An 18,447-nucleotide genomic window follows, 5' to 3' on the forward strand; every position below is an offset into this window, starting at 1 on the left:
TTTTGCCTAGTAAGTGGTGGATTAGTCTTGAGAACCCACTTCCTTCCCCAGTTACTAAATTAAACTTCCGCGTCGTCCCCATTTTCTCCTTTGTTCTGCCTCTCCTTGCTGCCCCTTCTTACCCGTCCTTCGTTTCTTCTCTCATAGATGATCCCTCACTCACTTCACAGTAGTCACACTCTCCACAACTCCCACTCACACCCACACATCACATTCTCACAGACTCACCCACACATGACCGTCATGCTCCCCTCCCACACACCCCCATCACTCTCTCCACAACTTCCCTCTGCCAGCCACGCTCTGCAAGACCCCCTTCCCCTCCACCATGCTTTCCTACCCCAGCCACACTCTCTGAAGACCACCTCCCCTGCACTGCCCCCTCACTACCACTTTCCTCTGCTGATAGGACTGATTTACACTAAGGCTTACTAAAGTCACTGAATGAACACAAGAGTTCTCTTTAACACAGGAGAGGATCTTTAAGAGGGAACTTTCAGAACATTTTGTGAGGTGCAAAACAGCAGAAGTCTCTGCAGTGGATGTCTCAGCTATTTAAAGGAGTGATGTTCTTAAAAAAAACAACTAGAAGCAATCAGCCTAAATTCTCAAACTGAAAAATTCACTGAATGACAACCTACCAGTTTGTTTGATTAGTACTAGGTAAACCCACTGAGAAGAGCGAGACACAATCGTCACCCAATTACATTTGCTTGAGAAATCCTTTCATTCCTTCACCACCGCCACCCCCATGCATACACTCCTTCCTGTTTAATCTTATGCTGAAATTTGGACTTTCGCTTAAAGTGAAAACTTTGCAAATTATTTGAAGTTGGGGGGGGGGTGAGTTAGTATACAAAATTGGAAGCATAAAATTATTGTTGCTAAAGGAGACACTACGTGGCTAAACTGAGGCTTCAAAAGAGATCTAGCTGAGCTTCATTTGACAGCTGCTGGATAAGTTCCCTTGGAGATGGTTCTTCAGTTCCAGTTTTTAGGTTAGATTGAAAACAGGAAGAGAAGCTTGTCTAAAGACAGAATTGGCTACATAGAGCAGGACACTGTGACTCAGTCATTTTTATTTCCATTCTAATTCTGCCCTTGACTTGTGTGTGACCTCATAGCTTTTCTGGGCCTCAGTTTCCTCGTCTGTAAAATGCTTTCCTACCCTTCGAAGCACTTTAATATGTGTGGAGAAGAGACAGACTTACTCATTGCTATTAATTTTAGTTTTTACTGGCTAGTTGGCTTCCTAGATGCTTTTTTGGTGATGGGCACTACATAAAATCATGAGACAGTGTGAGATGTTTCTTCCACAGGTTTGCTGTAGCGAAATCCCATTGATAGTGTATAGGGCCAAATTCTGCCTTCAGAAAGGCCAGGTATCTCTCTTCGAAGGAGCAGTTGTGACTTAACTTCACGTAGCCCTGCAGGGATGTAAAATCTTCACTTCACCACCCCTGCACACAGTGCAGGACCTACATAGGCATGTGGGGAGAGCAGGGACTGCATGCCAGGTATTTTGCTCTTGCAAGTGAGGTGCAGGGAGTAGCTGGAGCCATCTACTCCCCAACTTTGCACCAGTCTGGAGGCGAGGGCTGGAGTAAGCGGAATCTGGTAGTGGGCAATATAACTCTCAACCCCTGCTCTAAAGGGGTTTTGGAGGAATTGTCTCAGAGGAGTATCTTCGAGTCAGTCTTTTATGAGCTACTCCCAAGGCAGTGCATCTACATGCCATCCCTTACACAGGGATGAGAGTAAACACTGAGTCTAGCCCTCAATCTGTATGAACTGGCTGCATAGTGGGAATGTATGTGGCCTAGTGAGTGAAGTACAGTTTTTGATCGTTAGGACAATAGTCATAGTTGTATTTGTTAGAGAGGTAGAGGCTTAATTCTGCTCAGCAATATGTGCACACTGTGTGAGTTACTGAGGCTACAATGTGTCACGTGATAAATTAAGCTGGTATTCTTAACACCGCCCTTTCTGCACACTTTGCATTTTATAAAATCAGCACAAGGCCTTTTGGCAGCTTGGCACTTTTGCCTCAGAAGTTTCCATGCACGTTAAGGTTAGATGCTGAGTTGCCCGCCTTTCAGTTCTAGAGTGGGTGGCTTCCACAAGTCAGCTTGATGTTATTGCTTGGGGTGGGAGGGAGGAGTCTGCTATTAATCAGGTATGGTGACCTCTAACAAGCTGCACCTACCTCATCTATACTTCTTTTCAATATTCCAAATAACCTTTCACTTTCCCTATACAATCTCATCACAAGAGAACTTCAGTCTTTAATCCCAAAATAATTTCACCTGATAGTGTATTGGTCCTTCTGGCAGCTTTAGGCCATGTCTACACTACTACTTATGTTCACAAAACTTATGTCGCTCATTGGTGTGAAAAAAACACACACCTGATCAACATAAGTTTCGCTGGCACAAGTGCTCGTGTAAACAGCGCTGTGTTGGTGGGAGCGCTTCTCCTGCCAACATAGCTACCGGTGCTCGTTGAGGTGATTTTATTATGTTGACGGGAGAGCTGTCGTCCATCAGCGTAGAGTGACTACATGAGTGATCTTACAGTGCTGCAGCTGCATTAGTGTAGACATAAAAAGAAGGGCTTGATTTTACCAGTGGGTTGGTTCACATTTATGCCAGGAACTTGGAATTACACAGTGATGAATCAGGCCCAGAATTTTTGCAGTTTAATGTTACAGAAGCAAGAAAAATGAGCTCTCCAGAGATGCATAATTCCATAGAACCCAACTCTTGGGGCTGTATTGCTAGTGAGAGAATGGCAGAGAACGTTCCTTTCTGTCTATCTTGCCCCATCACCGTAGCATCTGGGCATTTCACCCAAGTTGGTGGATTTATCCTAGCAACACCCTTGCGAGGTAGCAAAGCATTATTCTCCATTTAAGGATGGGGGCTGAGACACAGAAGGATTAGGAGTGGGATTTTCAAAGGAACATCCCAGTGTAATTTAACGGATTTATCAAAGGTCATCCAGGGAGTCTTGCAGCAGACCAGAAACTGAACCCAGTTCCCCTAAGTCCTCCCAGGCCAGGCCTGGTCTGCACTACAAAGTTTTGTCAGCATAGCTTTGTCAGTCAGGGGTATAAAAAACATACCCCCCAGTCTACATAGTTCTGTCAGCAAAAGCCTCAGTGTAGATACAGCTGTGCTGAGAAGATCTTTTGTCAGTGTAGCTAATGTTTGTGGAGGGATGGTGTTACTATGCTGACAGAAAAACTCCTGTCAACTTACGCTGTCTCTCCATCGGGTACTCTGCCAGTTTAGCTGTACTAACAAAGCATTTGTAGTGTAGACAAGGCCTTAGGTATTCAAACTGGAAGTGTAACTTTGGGTTCAGGAGACTTACTCCTGCTAGCTCTGATTGAACTAGCTCACTAAAAATAGAGCAGCTCTAGCTGCAGGATGGGCTAGTTGCCCTGAGTATGTACCCGTCCGAGACCATAGTCATGTACTCAGGGTGGCTTGTCCTTCCTGCCATTGCGACTGTACTCTGTTTTCAGCATGCTAGCTCAGTCAGACCATTTTTCTCCAGTCTGTCTTGCCATTGATGGCAGAGGAGCTCCTTGGGGATAACTGTGCTGTTCTCATCTGTTTAGAGCTTTCCCTTGACTACCCAACTATTTTTCTATAGGAAATTATTCCAGGTTCCATAGATCCTGATTTTTGGATGGTCAAGCAGAAGGCAGTAGCCAGGAGTGCTATTTTTTCATCTACTCTTGGAAAAGAAATGACAACCGTTCCCCTCAGAAGCAGACCTTGCCACAGTGATCCATGCCTGTGGATCATCTCCAGACTGGATTACTGCTCTGTGCTCTATACTGGGGCTACATCTGAAGACCACCCAGAAACTTGAGTTTATACAGAGTGCACCTGCCCACTTAGGGCCTCTCAACCCAAACACTGACTTCTTTTATGTCAAGTTTATTGATGGGCAGTTAGTTTGAGGTAATTGAATGCCAATTAATTTGAGGTAGTTAATATATTTGTAAAGGCCCCCAGACGTTTCTTTCAAGTCACAAACATTTTAAGTTTATCCTAAGGGCTAGTCTACACTTAAAACACTACAGCGGCACGGCAACACACAGTGTAGCAACGGGAGGGGTTCTCACATCAGTGTAGCTAATCCACCACCCCAAGAGGTGGAAGCTAGATCAGTGGAAGAAGTCTAGTGCTGTCTACACTAGCAGTTAGTTCGGTTTAACTAAATTGCTCAGGAGTGTGGATTTTTCGCACCCTCTGAGTGACATAGCTGGGTCGAGTGTAGACCTGGCTTTAATCTGATCACATTGTTGTGTTTGATTTTCCCCACTCCTACAAATCACTGGAGTTTTGGATTGGATTTTAAAGAGCGCTCAGCATTGGTCTAACTGCATTGGTCTAATGTTTGACTTCAGCGGGAGCAGAATTAGTCCACTGCTGAATGCTTTTGGAAATGCTGCCCTCAAATGTGGGGAGCTATTGCAGCATATAGATTTTAAATAGTGATTTATAAATTGTTCTCTTAAGATCTGTAACTTTTTAATAGTCCACCTACTACCTCTTCAAGTTGAGGGTTCCATAATCCTATTTACTCTTTCCAGGTAGCATAATTTTCCACCCTTTTTTTTTTTTTTTTTTTTTTTTTTAAAAGAGGGACAGACATTTGGAGGAACTAGTTGTCACTGAAGCTGCAATACAGAGATGGAATTTAGGGCTCCCTGCTGAAGTCAATGGCTTTGGAACTTGCAGCAGGTATAGTTCCTTGTTAGTCTCCACCCTAGCTGCATGGATGCAGAAGTGGAGAGCTGTTACAGGTTTTATTATTTTTGACACAGATAAATAAATATCTCTTTACAGCAGTTGTATCAGAGTATCTCTTGAAACAGTGGTAAGTAGCACTGAAGTGACAAATTAATAGAAAAATCATTTATTAATGAGTGTAGCCTCTTTCTTGTAGCATATTGATTTTAAGCAGCTAACCATTTTCAGTGTTGGTGACTCCCACAATTTTATTGCAAATCTCAGGACAGTTGATGTAATTTTTTCTAATTCCCAGTGCCAGGAGTAAAGTGACAGGTGAGATAATCTTTTATTTAAAAATGTAAGCTACATTTCTAGCTCTCATGATTGTAGACAAAAGTTTGACTCTAAACCCAGAAAGCAGATGATAAAAATCTTCAAATTTACTATTTTTGAAATCTCATTATATTTAAGACAATCTTGGGGTTAATGATGCTGCATTTTTTTCAAATTTATTAATTTAAAATTAAAAGTTGAATAGCTTTTTTTCATGTAGCTTGTGAGCTGTTCTTGGTGAGAATTTGAATAGCATTGGCTGGTTTTTATTGTGTGTGTACATAGGTCAGATGACTTTTTTGTTCTATGATCATATGAGTAAGGTTTCTGACACAAATAACTGCATTTTATGAATTCAGAATTTGCTTTCCATCAATATTCGTAAAGTTACTTAAAATTCACTGTTTTCACAATCTTTCCTTCATGTATATTTGTGTGCTAGAATAGTCACAGAAAGTGAACTCCTAAGAGGTGTGAACTCAGCTGCAGTGAGACCAGGTTTTAATTAGAATGGACAGTCACAAGAAATTTGTTATGATGATGGGCCAGGCCTAGTTGTAAAACTCCTGTGGTTGGTTCCTGTGATGACAGTAAGGTGCGGTGCCATTTAAAAACAGTGAGTTTAAAAGTAAGAAGAAGAACTGAAGCCAAGAGATTAGGTACTTTCTTTTATAAATATAAAGTTGTGCGTAAGCTTTTCTTAACATATCTGTGCTCCCCAAACCCCAACATGCAATCAGTCCTTTGCTTTCTGAGCACTTCATGTGAGTACTCCCATTGACTACTTCAGTGGGATTACTTGTGTGAGGCTAACACAGTGGGATCAGATTTTTTTTTTTATCCTCTCCTACATGTTAGAATGTTCAGATATTTGGGATGGATCCTCAGCCTGGTTCCTTCAACACTGAAATCACTGTAGCTACAGCAAACTACAGCAGCTGAGGATCTGGCTTTTCATGTAGAATAAGACACTGTCATTTTGGTTTATTTTTAAATAGTCTTTACTTAGAGCTTGATCCTGCCTCTGAAGTCAATGACAAAACTCAGTGGGAGCAGGATCAGACTCTTAATTCCCACTCAGGTCAAAAATAAGGATTTGGGTTGTAATCTGTCCTCAAGGGGTGAATGCTGTTCCTGTGGACATTAATGAGAGCTGTGTGTTTTTAATGCAAGGGTGGAATTTGGCCCATATATTTGGGGTTTTTTAAAAATATCTTATCACAAGATGGAGTTAAAGCAATAAAAGAGAACATGATTGCTGCATTGTATTCTGTTCATCTGGTAAGAAGTGAAATTTAAAAATAGACAAGAGGAATCAGTCTTAACTGAACACTTCCTCTTTCAAATGGCAGATTTTTTTTTTAAATCTTAAAACTACTTTTAAGAATATGGGAAACACAACACTGATGTCTCCAGTAAAAACTGTTCTTCAAATGGATTTCATATTTTGGAATTATTAGTCCATTGTACCCTTTCTGTATTTCAAGGTAATGAACAGCTTGGTCAAGCGGACTGATTAGGAAGCAGTGAGAGTTTGAAAGCTCATTTACACCTTGGGAAAATTATATTATTTGAACCTTACTATTAGCATATAAATTCCCACATAATCTAATACATTTTTGGAACTCTGGAATTGCTTTAGGCACTAATCTTGCAACTTTTTGTGCATGGGCAGACTGCTGCACCTGTGCAAACCACAATGCATGATTGGGGCCTTAGTTTGTAGTAGCGACCGCTGATCCACAGCTGCGGGTCCCAGCTTTGAGATGGTACGATATCAGAAACCAGATCCAGATTGTCATGCCTGGTTCCATATATCTGCAATGAGCTAAACCACAGCAGTTCCTAACACCTTCAAATCCACTGAGAGAGGTTTGTTATCTGGATAAAGTTTGAGCCCGCCTTTAGTTTAGTAATTTATGATCCAGGAGCTACGGAATGAGCCTGGGAAACCCTCAACATCAGGGTCTGGGTTATCACCAAAGACTAGTGCTGAAACACCAACTTCAGGCCCTGAACCTGAATGCTGCCGAGATGTCATTGCTTAACTGCCTCAAGTTTTTGGGGAGTGGATGAGATACCAGAGACATTGGGACAGTGAATATGCCATTCCCTAAGACTTAGTTAAGAGGGAAAAAATTAAACATTTATATCAGTCAGGTGACATCAAAAGGATGAGTGGGCTGCATCTGCTAGGCCTGAGCTAGGTTGAGAAGCCATCTGTCCAATTAGAGAAAGGGGTTTGGGCTCAGAGATCCCATCTTTGTGACACATTGCACCCTCCTAGCAGAAAACTGTCTTCAGGTCTAATTCTAGCAGCAGAAACAAGTCAGTAGTCATTCCCAAACATCTTTGTTGCTGGTGTATTCTACCAGAACTTGCTGCAGAAAGAGCAAATTGGTGTAAAAAGGGCTGCATAAGCCCTACAGGCACCACGCACTGCTCTTCAAGAGCCATACCAGGGCGGAGCAGAGACCTGCCCCACTGCACGTTCTCCCGAGTGTACAAGTTTGGCATTGCCTTTTCCTATAGATCTCTGAGCTCTGCAGGGTAGGGGGGCTATGCTTTCTGCCCCACCTGGAGGCCACAAATATCTTCCCATGAAGGTAGTATTTGGCAGAAACTCTACAAGGTGCACCTCCAAGTCTCCTGAGTCCTCTTGCCTACTCCTATTGGTTTGAGCTTGGAGAGAGACCAAATCAGCATTGAGCCTGCGTTAGCCAACTAGGTGTAATTGTATTGCTGGGGGTCTCCTATGCCCAGGCCCAGCTCTGCAGGGGCATTCTGGGGCAGAGTGATGGCAAGTTGAGTGTGGCGTTGGAGGAGGAAGATTTGGGAGTGACATGGCTGGGGTGGACATGCATTGCAGAGATTGTGCTTGTGCAAAGCCCCTTGAGCTGTTGAAGCAGTTAGCAATTGAGCTGAGCCCTGAGGACTGCCCTTGTCATGTATACCTTCTACACGGTAGATTGCAGTACTGCTTCTGGCAAGTCAGGCCTCCTTACCAGATCCTCGCCTCAACTGGGGCAGTGCTGATCACTGCAGCTTCTGAATAGGGAGGTGTAAGCTGCCTCCCATCTGTTCCTGGCCCAGCATCCAGCCCCTAGTTCTCGGTAAGGGGAGTTGGGCAGGGAGTACTAACACTGTATGTTCAGGTGCAGGTTATCTGAGATAGTCTGAACACAGAAATTGCAGATTACAGGGTGAAATGGTGCCAGTGACCAAATCTGCTTCACAAAGACCCTGTTTTGTTAAATTAAAAAGTCTACTACTAATGTATATTATATTTTGAAACTTTGCCTTAGACTTTCTGATAAATTAGCTGGGCCTGATCCTGCACTCTTTACACTGACAAAACTCTGTCAGGAGAGGATCTGCCCATGTTAGGACACCAGGTTTGGATCCAAAATATTTAAAGCTGTAGAGGGGCTGATTTTTAACTTTCAAATCCTGGTGCATTTATAGATAAATATCCCATGTTTAAAATGAAAAAGATCAAATTTATTTTTAAACTCTGAGATCTGGAGGGACTGAGATATTCAAATCACAATTGCAAATGAAAAAGGCAGAGGAATTTGAATTTGCTGCATGTACTATTTCAATAATACCAAAAGTCACCAGCGTGGGTGGGTGGTGTCACCTCCTACGCTGTGTGGGGGCGGACACCAAAACGGTGATGCAAGTGTTTGACATTTATCAGTACAGTGTGGTCACTGCTGGTTTTTTTTTTGTTGTTTTTTGTCCAAGCATGTTTCAAGCTTCACTCTTGACTAACGGGGTAATGAAATTTGTAGGAGGTTTTTGGAGGATGGGTGAACTGGAAGTATTATTATGGTCTGCTGATACTGTAGGCACTTGGTTTGTGATTCTTTGAATGGCTAAATGAGACCATAAAACTATTCTCAGGCTAACAATAGGTTTGGAAGAGAGTAAGGGTTAAAGGCTACTGTTCCACATTCAAGGGATTGATACGTGGGGTTTAGTGAGCGTCACAGGTGAATCCTCCATGCACTGGTGGCATTGTTGCTTCTACCAGCAGAGATTCACCCCAATTTCTCTAAGTGTGATTGCTGCTTCTGTGTGATAACTCTTACTCTGCCATCTCTCTCTACCTTGCAGTGCCCGAAGAACAGCTGCTCAATGTTGATGAGTATGACCTCAATGTCGTGAGACTCTGCTTTCAGGTGTTCCTCCCTGATGAACATGGCAATTGTACGTTACCACTTCCTCCTGTCATCTCCAACCCTATTTATGATAACCGTGAGTATCCCAACTGGACAGGTGCACTTTTAAGTGATAACTTTTCCCTTGTATTGGAAGTGACAGAGGTCAGGCTATCTTCCCAGCCATTTCCCTCTCAGCTCTCTCGCTCTGTTACGCTATCTAATGCAAACACAGGGCCAAGGATCCTAGCGCTGGCTTTGGATCCTAGTGCGTAGAGCCAAGGCCAGAATATGGACCGTAGATTGTGTATATGCCTGTTGGATATCAAATGGGTCTAACAAAGGTGTGAGTGGTATGTTGACATTGGGTAGTAGGAGGTGCAGTATCTGTATCAGTCATACTACTCGTTAGATCCTTTCATGGCCATTGGTTACGTACTGCAGCAGTAACCACAAGAAACCCCGTTTCCAGTAGGCAAGGCGTTTAAAATATTTTGTAGTGATAAAGATTGCTGAGAAAGGTCCCAGCTTGGACTTAGCTGCCATAAAGCTCGATCTGTGCTCCAAGGACCTGATCCAAAGCCTTTTGAAATAATTGGGGAATCTTTCTGTTGACTTCTTTGGGGCTTTGGATCAGGCCCTATGGGTGAAATTCACCCATGTAGAGAATTAGCACAAAGCTCTAAACTACTTATGTCCCATCAACCCTTATTTTGAGGGCCTGGGGCAGAACCTGAGCTGGTTTAAGTTCGCGTAGCTTCACTGCCTTCAATGGAGTGATGCCAGTTTTGAACAGCTCAGGGTCTGGCCCCTTAAGTGATGCATAGGCCTTGTGCTGACTCACTATCCAGGATGGAATTTTACCACAAACAGATGTGTTTTGCAAAGGATTAACTTTTTCAGAGGATTTTTGAGTGACTTCGCTATACTGTAACTGGATCGTCTGAAAAAGGAGTGTGAAATATGAGATATAAATATTTATATCCTGCCTTTGCAGAATAGCCTTTAATAATTGTTGAAGACTTTGGCAATTATTTTTGTCGTCTTTCTGATAAGACATTTCTGTGCCAAGTTTTGTAGGTCGTGAGACCGATTATTTTAGTAGAAGCCACTGATTTAGAAAAAAGGTGCATCTGTGCAGTTGATGAGGAGAGTTGTGCTATGAATTGACGTAACCATTATGGAAGTATTCAGTTCTAACTAGGGTTTTTGTTTTTACCTATTTTTAAAACATGCTATAAATCTCTTACTTTTGCCAGTTGAAATGCTACACAATCTTTTGTTCAGAGACTTTAAAGCAGAGCTGGTGAGGTTGAGATAAAATTAACAGAGCTAAAAGCAATGTCTCTCAGCTACCATTTAGAAATACGCTAGATGAGGGGTAGGCAACCTATGGCACGCATGCCAAAGGCGGCATGCGAGCTGATTTTCAGTGGCAGTCACACTGCCTGGGTCCTGGCCACCAGTCCGAGATGCTCTGCGTTTTAATTTAATTTTTAAATGAAGCTTCTTAAACATTTTAAAAACCTTATTTACTTTACATACAACAATAGTTTAGTTCTATATTATAGACTTATAGAAAGAGACCTTCTAAAAATGTTAAAATGTATGACTGGCACGCACAACCTTAAATTAGAGTGAATAAATGAAGGCTCGGCGCACACTTCTGAAAGGTTGCCGACCCCTGTGCTAGATCATAAATACAAGTGCCTTTCAGTTGACGTCAGTCCCTGCTAAGCTTTCTTTGGTTTTATCATGGTGTGTGTGTGTGTGTAGGTGTGATTTTGTTTTGTATTACGGGTGTTTGGAGTCCTCCATTGTAGCTTAGTGGTAGTGTAACTAAAACATGATGCATAACTTCAACCACAAATTGGTAGAATTGCTGTGACATCTCATGAATTTGTTGACCTTTTCAAACTAGTTCTGACATACAGAATTAAGAAAGGTCAAGTTTTGACCTTGGTTAAAAATGTGTAGTGTGTATGCACTCTCTCTCATAGAGTATTATAAAGTGACCAAAATTATGCAGTTGAATACGTGCAATAAACAGCCAACTTATTCAGGTAACACACATTTTCTTCCTACTGAACTGTGGCTCTCAGTATATTCTCATGGTTTATAGACCGAGATGATCTGAATACAGTTTGTTTTGTCAGTGGCTTTGGGATACCTACATTACTCACCCAGAGCTGTTGCAAGTCTGTTCAAACAAGTAGCAATACAAATATTTATAGCTCTCTCTGCATTGTCATATATTTTGTTCTTCCCACACGCATTCATGTAATAATTTGTCTTCACTTTTTGTCATTCTTAGTCTCCATCAACTTATTCATTTTTGAAATGTATGAACTTAAAGTGGAAACAATTGAACGGGTACAGGTGGAGCCGAAGACCGTGTCAGTTTATAAAATAGTGCAGGTGGCACTGTCTATAGCTAAGATGGCTCCCGTTTTCAGTTGCTTGTAACTTTGCCAAACTTTAATTATTTTAGGCTGAAATTTCCCATGTTGGGTGTCTACCTCAGGCTGACATGTCTGGGAAATTTCTGCTAAAACGGTTCAGCCATTTCTGAGAATGAGATCAGGGAGAAATATGGTTTTTTGGTGTATGTTTTTTAAAAAAACATTCTTACAGCCATTTCACTGAGAGCCTAGGAGGGGCAGGGGCAGGGGCAGGAGAGCGAAAATAGGGATAGAAAGGTCTATAACCACTGAAGAATACTCCTCTGCCAAGCCTGGAACTGAACCCAGTATTTCTGAGTCTTAATATTCCTTTGCTGTCATCAGATAGTTGTGAAACAGACTGGCAAAGTGAGTCTCGTCTCCTTCTAGTGACTGGACCAAATAGAAAACAACAGTTACGCTTTGTTCAAGTGGCAGTGGTCTGTACTGTAGATCTGAACAACCTGATGACCTGTGTTGGGGGTCAGTACGGTTCCACATGGTGGAATTTCTGGGTTTTTTTTTATTTGCATTTTAAAAAACTTAGTTTTCTGGAATGTAATTTCCTATGTTAAAAGGACATCAAGGTTGCAAAGTCATGCACTCAAAAGTTAGGCAATGCCAGAATTAAGGTTGCTTATGCACCCTTAATTCATCCCCCTTGTGTGTATGCATTATGATACAGTCCTTAATTACATGATCACATGCTAGTTTTTCCACAGGACCTCTGATTCATTGAGTGATGGAGCTAATGTGTCGTGGCTCAGTGAATGAATCAGGCTTGTGTAGTGAAGGAGGCCTTTTGTAGGATACCTGCCTCATTTGGGGAAAGTGTGACATGAATGAGACTGGGAACCGCAGGGACAGAAAGGACGGTTTCATGGTAAAGGCAGCTGAATGCTGCCCTGGAGTATTGGATTCTGCTGCAGAGTTCCTGTGTGATGCAGTGCAAGTTATGTAAACCAGAATTTTCACATGGTGGTCACTCTGTGTTCCTCATTTTCTGAATACCCAACTTGAGACACCTGGGGTCTGATTTGCAGAAGTGCTGATCGCTCTCAGCTGCAACTGAGGTCCATGGAAGCTGTGCTCTGTACATCCAAAGTGCTACATAATACCAAATGCTCTGAAAAAAATCAGACACTAGGCATCTCAGATTTGGCACCCAGAATTACTGGGTATGTGTCATATGGGGCTAGTCGTCATGCCTCACCTCACAGGGCTCTGGTGAAGACCATTCCATTCATGTTAGTAAAGCCCTAAGATATGACGCTGAGAGCGTCATGAGGAAGCTGTTAATTCTGTACTGTTATGTAGAGAAGGTTTTGAAAAGTGTGCAGTGAGGCATGTGGTCACACATTAAATGATGAGGATGAAACAAAATATTGAAGAGTTGCTCATTCAGTGAGCACAGTCTGTCCTGTGCACTGAATGAGTTGGGGAAAACCAGCATGTGATCACATATGTAAAGATTGTATCCTAATGAATATGCACAAAGGGGCTGAATTACAGTTGCACATGCAGCCTTAACTATGAGATTTCCTAACTTTCAGCTGCTTGACTTTGCAACCTTAATGTTCTTTTAATTTAGGTTTTTGGGATGCAGTCTATAAATTTATTGGACCACCTTTTGCCCAGCATACTACTTGGATATATATGAATTATTATATTTATGAAGTATATCAATTTGAAACAGTATCCTAATCTTTATCCCACATTTGTTCATGAAAAGCTGCTGTTAATATATTAAACTCTGACTTGTGGTAGATAAAATAATTACTTTCAGCACTGAAGACTCCAAAGCTTTGCAGGTCTCCAGCAGCTGTGCTGCTCAGGGCTAAGCAGTTATGCTATCTTAATTGTATTGGTTTATTTTTAATGACAAACAGTGAGGCTACCAGAGGTAATCTTACATAGGGCAGTTCTTGATCCAGTACCTCTGTGAGCACTGATATAATGCCAGAGGCCTTCTGTGTCTGCACATCTTTAGCCAGATGCTGAAGTCAGTAGAAGTTGTGGTGGTTGTCTTCGAGCCCAGTCTGGCCCCTTGTATAGAATTACAGATGATAATATGCAATATTACCAAGATTTTCAGAATTTTCTATACTTAAGCACTCAAATGAGGCCTTGAGCCAGCAAAGCACCTAACCCCATGCGTAAATTTAAGCATATGTACATATGTTGATTTACTGGGATTGCTCGCATGCTTAGTTAAGCACATGCTTCAAAATATTTTGCTGGACTGGGGCCTTGGTGGCCAGATTTCAGAAATACTGAACACCCAGAAATTCCTGTAGACCCTACTGGGGGCTGGTGGGTATTTTTTGAAATCTGGCCATCTATTTGCTTAGATGCCTAAATCCAAATTTTGGAGTTTAACTTTAGGATCCTGTTTTTGAAAAATTTGGCCATTGCCTCCAAATGTTAAAATTAAAAAAAAAACAACCTGTTAGCTGCTATTTTTTAATTATTTTTTATTAAATATTTTTTAAAATATTATTTTTATTAAATATTTCTATAGTGGTAGTGCCCAGCGATCCCAACCCTGATTGGGACCACACTGAGTAGATGCTGTGTGAGTGTATAGGAAGACTCATTGACTCTCGCCCGACCCTCATTTGCCGATCTCTTTTAGACCGAACTTAGCGGTTTTAGGACCAAGTACGTCCCTAAGTAAAAACTATAATCTGCTGTGCTGAGGTGGGGGGAAGAGGTTTCACTTTCACAAATTGCTGACCCAACCCTTTCCAGCAACTCCAGAGTGATGTGTAAGGGTCATTGACTAAACCCTTGCATGCGAGTTCTATGGGTCAGAGTTGCTGTAATGTTGAGTAACAACCACTGGCTAAGTGGTGAAATATTTGCAACAGTAATGTGAGCTGGCTTTGGAATAAATATGGAAGATAAGTGGTTAAGAGTAGCAGTTTTGGTGTTTGGTGCCCAAGACAGGAAAAGGCTACATGACCAGAGCCTTCATCTTTCTTGCCTTCATCACCTGATTACTGATTTCATCTTGGGCTAGGAACATGTTTCCAAATTACCTTCGTGTGGAGGGCATTTTGAATGCCAGGTGTGCACTGCACTGTCCCTGCCCCTGTTATTGCCTTGTTAGGCCAAGCAGGATGGAGACCTTCATTTCAGTTTATATGTACCAGAATTTCTCCTCTGCACTTTCATTCTATGGCAGCCACTAATGCTTTACAAGCCTTACGTACATAGTGGAGAGGGCTAGATGGAGCACCCCTTCCAGTACAGACTTTAATACCAGGCCCAGTACAGAGGTGCATTCGAACTCACCTCTTGCATTCACATCCGTTCATGTTGATAACAGTGCTGTAATAGCTGCCCATCAGTCATCCCAGGGCACTTCCATAAAGACCTCTCTCTTTTTTATTAGCCAAGATGGTCAGGGATGCAACCCCAAGCTCTGGGTGTTCCTAAATCTCAACTGCCAGAAGCTGGAACTGGACGACATGGGATGGATCACTCAAATTGCCTGCTCTGTTCATTCCCTCTGACATAATTGGCATTGGCCACTGCTGAAAGACCAGATACTGGGCTAGATGGACCATTGGTCTGACCTAGTACAGCTGTTCTTGTGTCCTTATATCCTATCGCTATTTCCTGTTTTCTCTCTAGGGGCTCCCAACACAGCAGAGTTGAGAATCTGTCGTGTGAACAAGAACTGTGGAAGTGTAAAAGGAGGAGATGAAATATTTCTACTGTGTGACAAGGTTCAAAAAGGTAACTGTGATTAGTTTCTCTCCCTCTTCCCAGAATACATTTCAAATGTATTCAGCTGCGGAGGCCAACATTTTCAAACTTGGAGGCCTAAAGTTAGGCCCCTAAACCTTCACTTAAGCTCCCAAATAAGCAGCCTGATTTCAGAGTTGCTGAGCACCCTCAACTCCCATTGAACTCAATAGGTCATCAGCTCCTCTGAAAATCAGGCTATTTAGGAGCCTACATAAGGACTTAATGCCTAACTGTAGGCCCACAAGTTTGAAAATGTTGGCCAGAGGTTTTAGTTTTTTCTCTCTGTACTAACTGGTACCTTCTGTTTCTGGTGGACTAGATGATATAGAAGTCAGATTTGTCTGGAATGAGTGGGAAGCCAAAGGTAGTTTCTCACAAGCTGATGTACACCGTCAAGTCGCTATTGTATTCAAAACCCCACCATTTTACGAAGACATCTCTGAACCAGTTACGGTAAAGATGCAGCTGCGAAGGCCTTCTGACCAGGAAGTCAGTGAGTCAATGGATTTCAGATATCTACCAGATGAAAAAGGTACAGTTCCTACTAGTAGAATTCTTAAGAGTATGTCAAAGCTGTATTATTACATGAGAGAGCAAACTTGAATCATAAAAAGTTTGGTTTTAGTAACGGCACTCCAGCATTGTCCTTCTTTAGAATAATATTAAGGGTGGTGGGTTGTGATTTTTTTGTATCAGCTCTTTAGATCACACATTTATGAGAACTACATTTGGGAAGACCCTTTCCACTATAACCAGAAGGCATACATCAGTACTGGAAACTTTCATCACAAAACACAGTGGAGAGCATCCTAATCTCCAACACTCTTTTCTCCTTCCCCTTGTAGATCCTTATGGTAATAAAGCAAAAAGGCAAAGGCAAATATCAACATTGACTTTGCAAAAGCTCATCCAGGAATATGGTAAGGAAAACATTTGGTAGTTTGCTTCCATGTGGTGGGTTTTTTGTTTTTTTTTAAAGAGCAATCCTATTCTTAAATAACAGGATTAATTGCCTTTTCCATTACAGGTCCCAGTGTGTCCGAGAGGCCCAAAGCAGCTCCATTCCGGTCTATCCCTGGCGAAGGGCGGGTAATTAAGAAAGGTAGATTTGTCTGCACATGTCAATGCAGACTCTCTGATTTGCAGTGTCCGTTTTCCATAGCAGAGAGTCCGATAAGGGCCCTAAGCTTTTCAAACACTGGGGGCTAGTTTTCAGTGGCTAGAGGCACTGGTGGGGTGACTTTTGTATGTACAATTACCACACATGCATATACAGAGAAATCAAAAAGCCCTTTCACTTTCTGGTTCATGCACACTGTGCTGGAATAACTTGACATGTAAATGCAGGCGCACAACTGGGAACATGCCTGGCCTGGGACTCCAGCACTTAAACTTCAAGGCACTAGTATTACCTGAAGACACCTATTATTTGCACCTGCCCCCATCCCACCCCCAGTTCATTCATGGTCTCCCGAAGGGCCACAGTAAAGTGTCACCCTCATAAGGTGACTCAGCACTCCATCCTGAAAGTGCTGCTGTAGGCCTGCTCCTCAGGTGGAAGAAAAGGGGGGCTCTCTAATACCCAACGTGAATCTGTCTAAAACAAATGGTTGAGGAAGGTTTGAGGGGTCCTTTCCCCTCTCAGCAAGAGCACTGTCCCCTAGCAATGAGGGGTCTCTGGAGTCTGCCCCCTGCTGAGAGTATGAGAGGCCAGCCCCTAATGCTCCCTCATGAAAGCAGCAGTAAGGGGGCAGCTCACTGCAGGAGAGAGAAGCTCTTCAGTAGCAGGGGGCAAGAGGGGAACAAACACCAGCGGTCTGCAATAGGCCGCACCCCCAAAGTCCAGCACCGATGTGGGGAAGGAGCCCCTGACAGCCAGCCGGGAGGGAGGGAGCAAGCAAGCATGTGCTGCCCCTTTTCAATGAGAGAGAGGGGTAAGGGGCTGGTGCCAGGGAGAGCAGCAGGAGATTGGGTCAGAGGTGAAGTTGTTTGGACAAATGCTAAACACTGAGTAAAGTTTTCCAAAGAACCTAAATGTTTTAGGAGTCAGTGTTAGGCACCTAAATACCTTTGAGGATTTCGACCTTGGGAGCCTAAGTCTCAAAGTCATTGGGACTTAGGTTCCCAACTTATTTAGGCCCTTTTGAAAATTGTATCTGTTATCTCTGCATGTCTATGAGCTTTCAGACATTTGGTTCTTTTCAGTGAAGTCTTAACTTTACATTTAAGCAAACGATGCGGAAACCCCAGAAATGTTCTTTTATGGTTCCCCCTCCGCAGGTGAGGCCATGTCTACTCTGCATCTGGGAGCAAGCCTTTTAGCCCGGGGCCACAGACTTTCTCTTGCACTAAAAATAGCTGTGTAGACAGTGCAGCTCAGGCTCGAGCTTGGGTTCTGAAGCCTGTGGGGAGTGGGAGCAGGACAAGCTTGGGATCCTGAGCTCGAGCCCAAGCTCCAATGTCAAAGCAGCATCTAGACCAGAAGTGGGCAAACTGTGGCCCGTGGGACCCTCCTGCCCAGCCCCTGAGCTCCTGGCCCGGGAGGCTAGCCCTTGGCCCCTCCCCCGCAGCCTCAGTGCGCCGGACAGCCGGGCAGCGCAGCTGCAGAGCCGCGGCCTGACCTGGCGCTCTAGGCAGCGCGGCCGTAGCGCCGCCAGGCACCAGTGCTCCAGGCAGCGCGGTCAGGGGGCGAGGGGGCTGGATAGAGGGCGGGGGAGTTCGGGGCCTGTGGTCAGGGATTGGGGGTGTGGATAGGGGGCAGGGCAGTCAGAGGGTGGGGAACTGGAGGGGTTGGATGGCACTGGGGTCCCGGGGGGGCAGTCAGGAATGACAGGGGGTGTTGGATGGGGTGGCAAGAGGCAGTTAGGGGTGAGGGGTCCAGGGGTGGTCAGGGGACAAAGAGCAGGGGGTGGCGGATGTGGCAGGAGTCCCAGGGGACCGACAGGGGGTTGGATGGGGCAGGAGTCCCAGGGGAGCCCTCTGGGGGCGAGAAGCAGGGGGGGT

At 43.5% G+C, this 18,447-nt stretch overlaps 1 protein-coding gene across 3 annotated transcripts in view; it reads left to right on the forward strand.

Annotated features, from left to right (window-relative positions):
- Nucleotides 1–18,447, forward strand: part of REL (REL proto-oncogene, NF-kB subunit) — a 69,028-nt gene that overhangs the window by 19,201 nt on the left and 31,380 nt on the right. For all 3 annotated transcript variants that reach the window (XM_073339363.2, XM_073339362.2, XM_073339361.2), the window contains exons 5-9: nucleotides 9,204–9,344; nucleotides 15,328–15,432; nucleotides 15,764–15,976; nucleotides 16,290–16,364; nucleotides 16,472–16,546. In XM_073339363.2, coding sequence (XP_073195464.1) covers nucleotides 9,204–9,344; nucleotides 15,328–15,432; nucleotides 15,764–15,976; nucleotides 16,290–16,364; nucleotides 16,472–16,546 — 609 coding nt within the window. The remainder of the gene's footprint in view (nucleotides 1–9,203; nucleotides 9,345–15,327; nucleotides 15,433–15,763; nucleotides 15,977–16,289; nucleotides 16,365–16,471; nucleotides 16,547–18,447) is intronic.

Source organism: Lepidochelys kempii, chromosome 3, assembly GCF_965140285.1.
Source record: "Lepidochelys kempii isolate rLepKem1 chromosome 3, rLepKem1.hap1, whole genome shotgun sequence".
Classification (NCBI taxonomy): Eukaryota; Metazoa; Chordata; order Testudines; family Cheloniidae; genus Lepidochelys; species Lepidochelys kempii.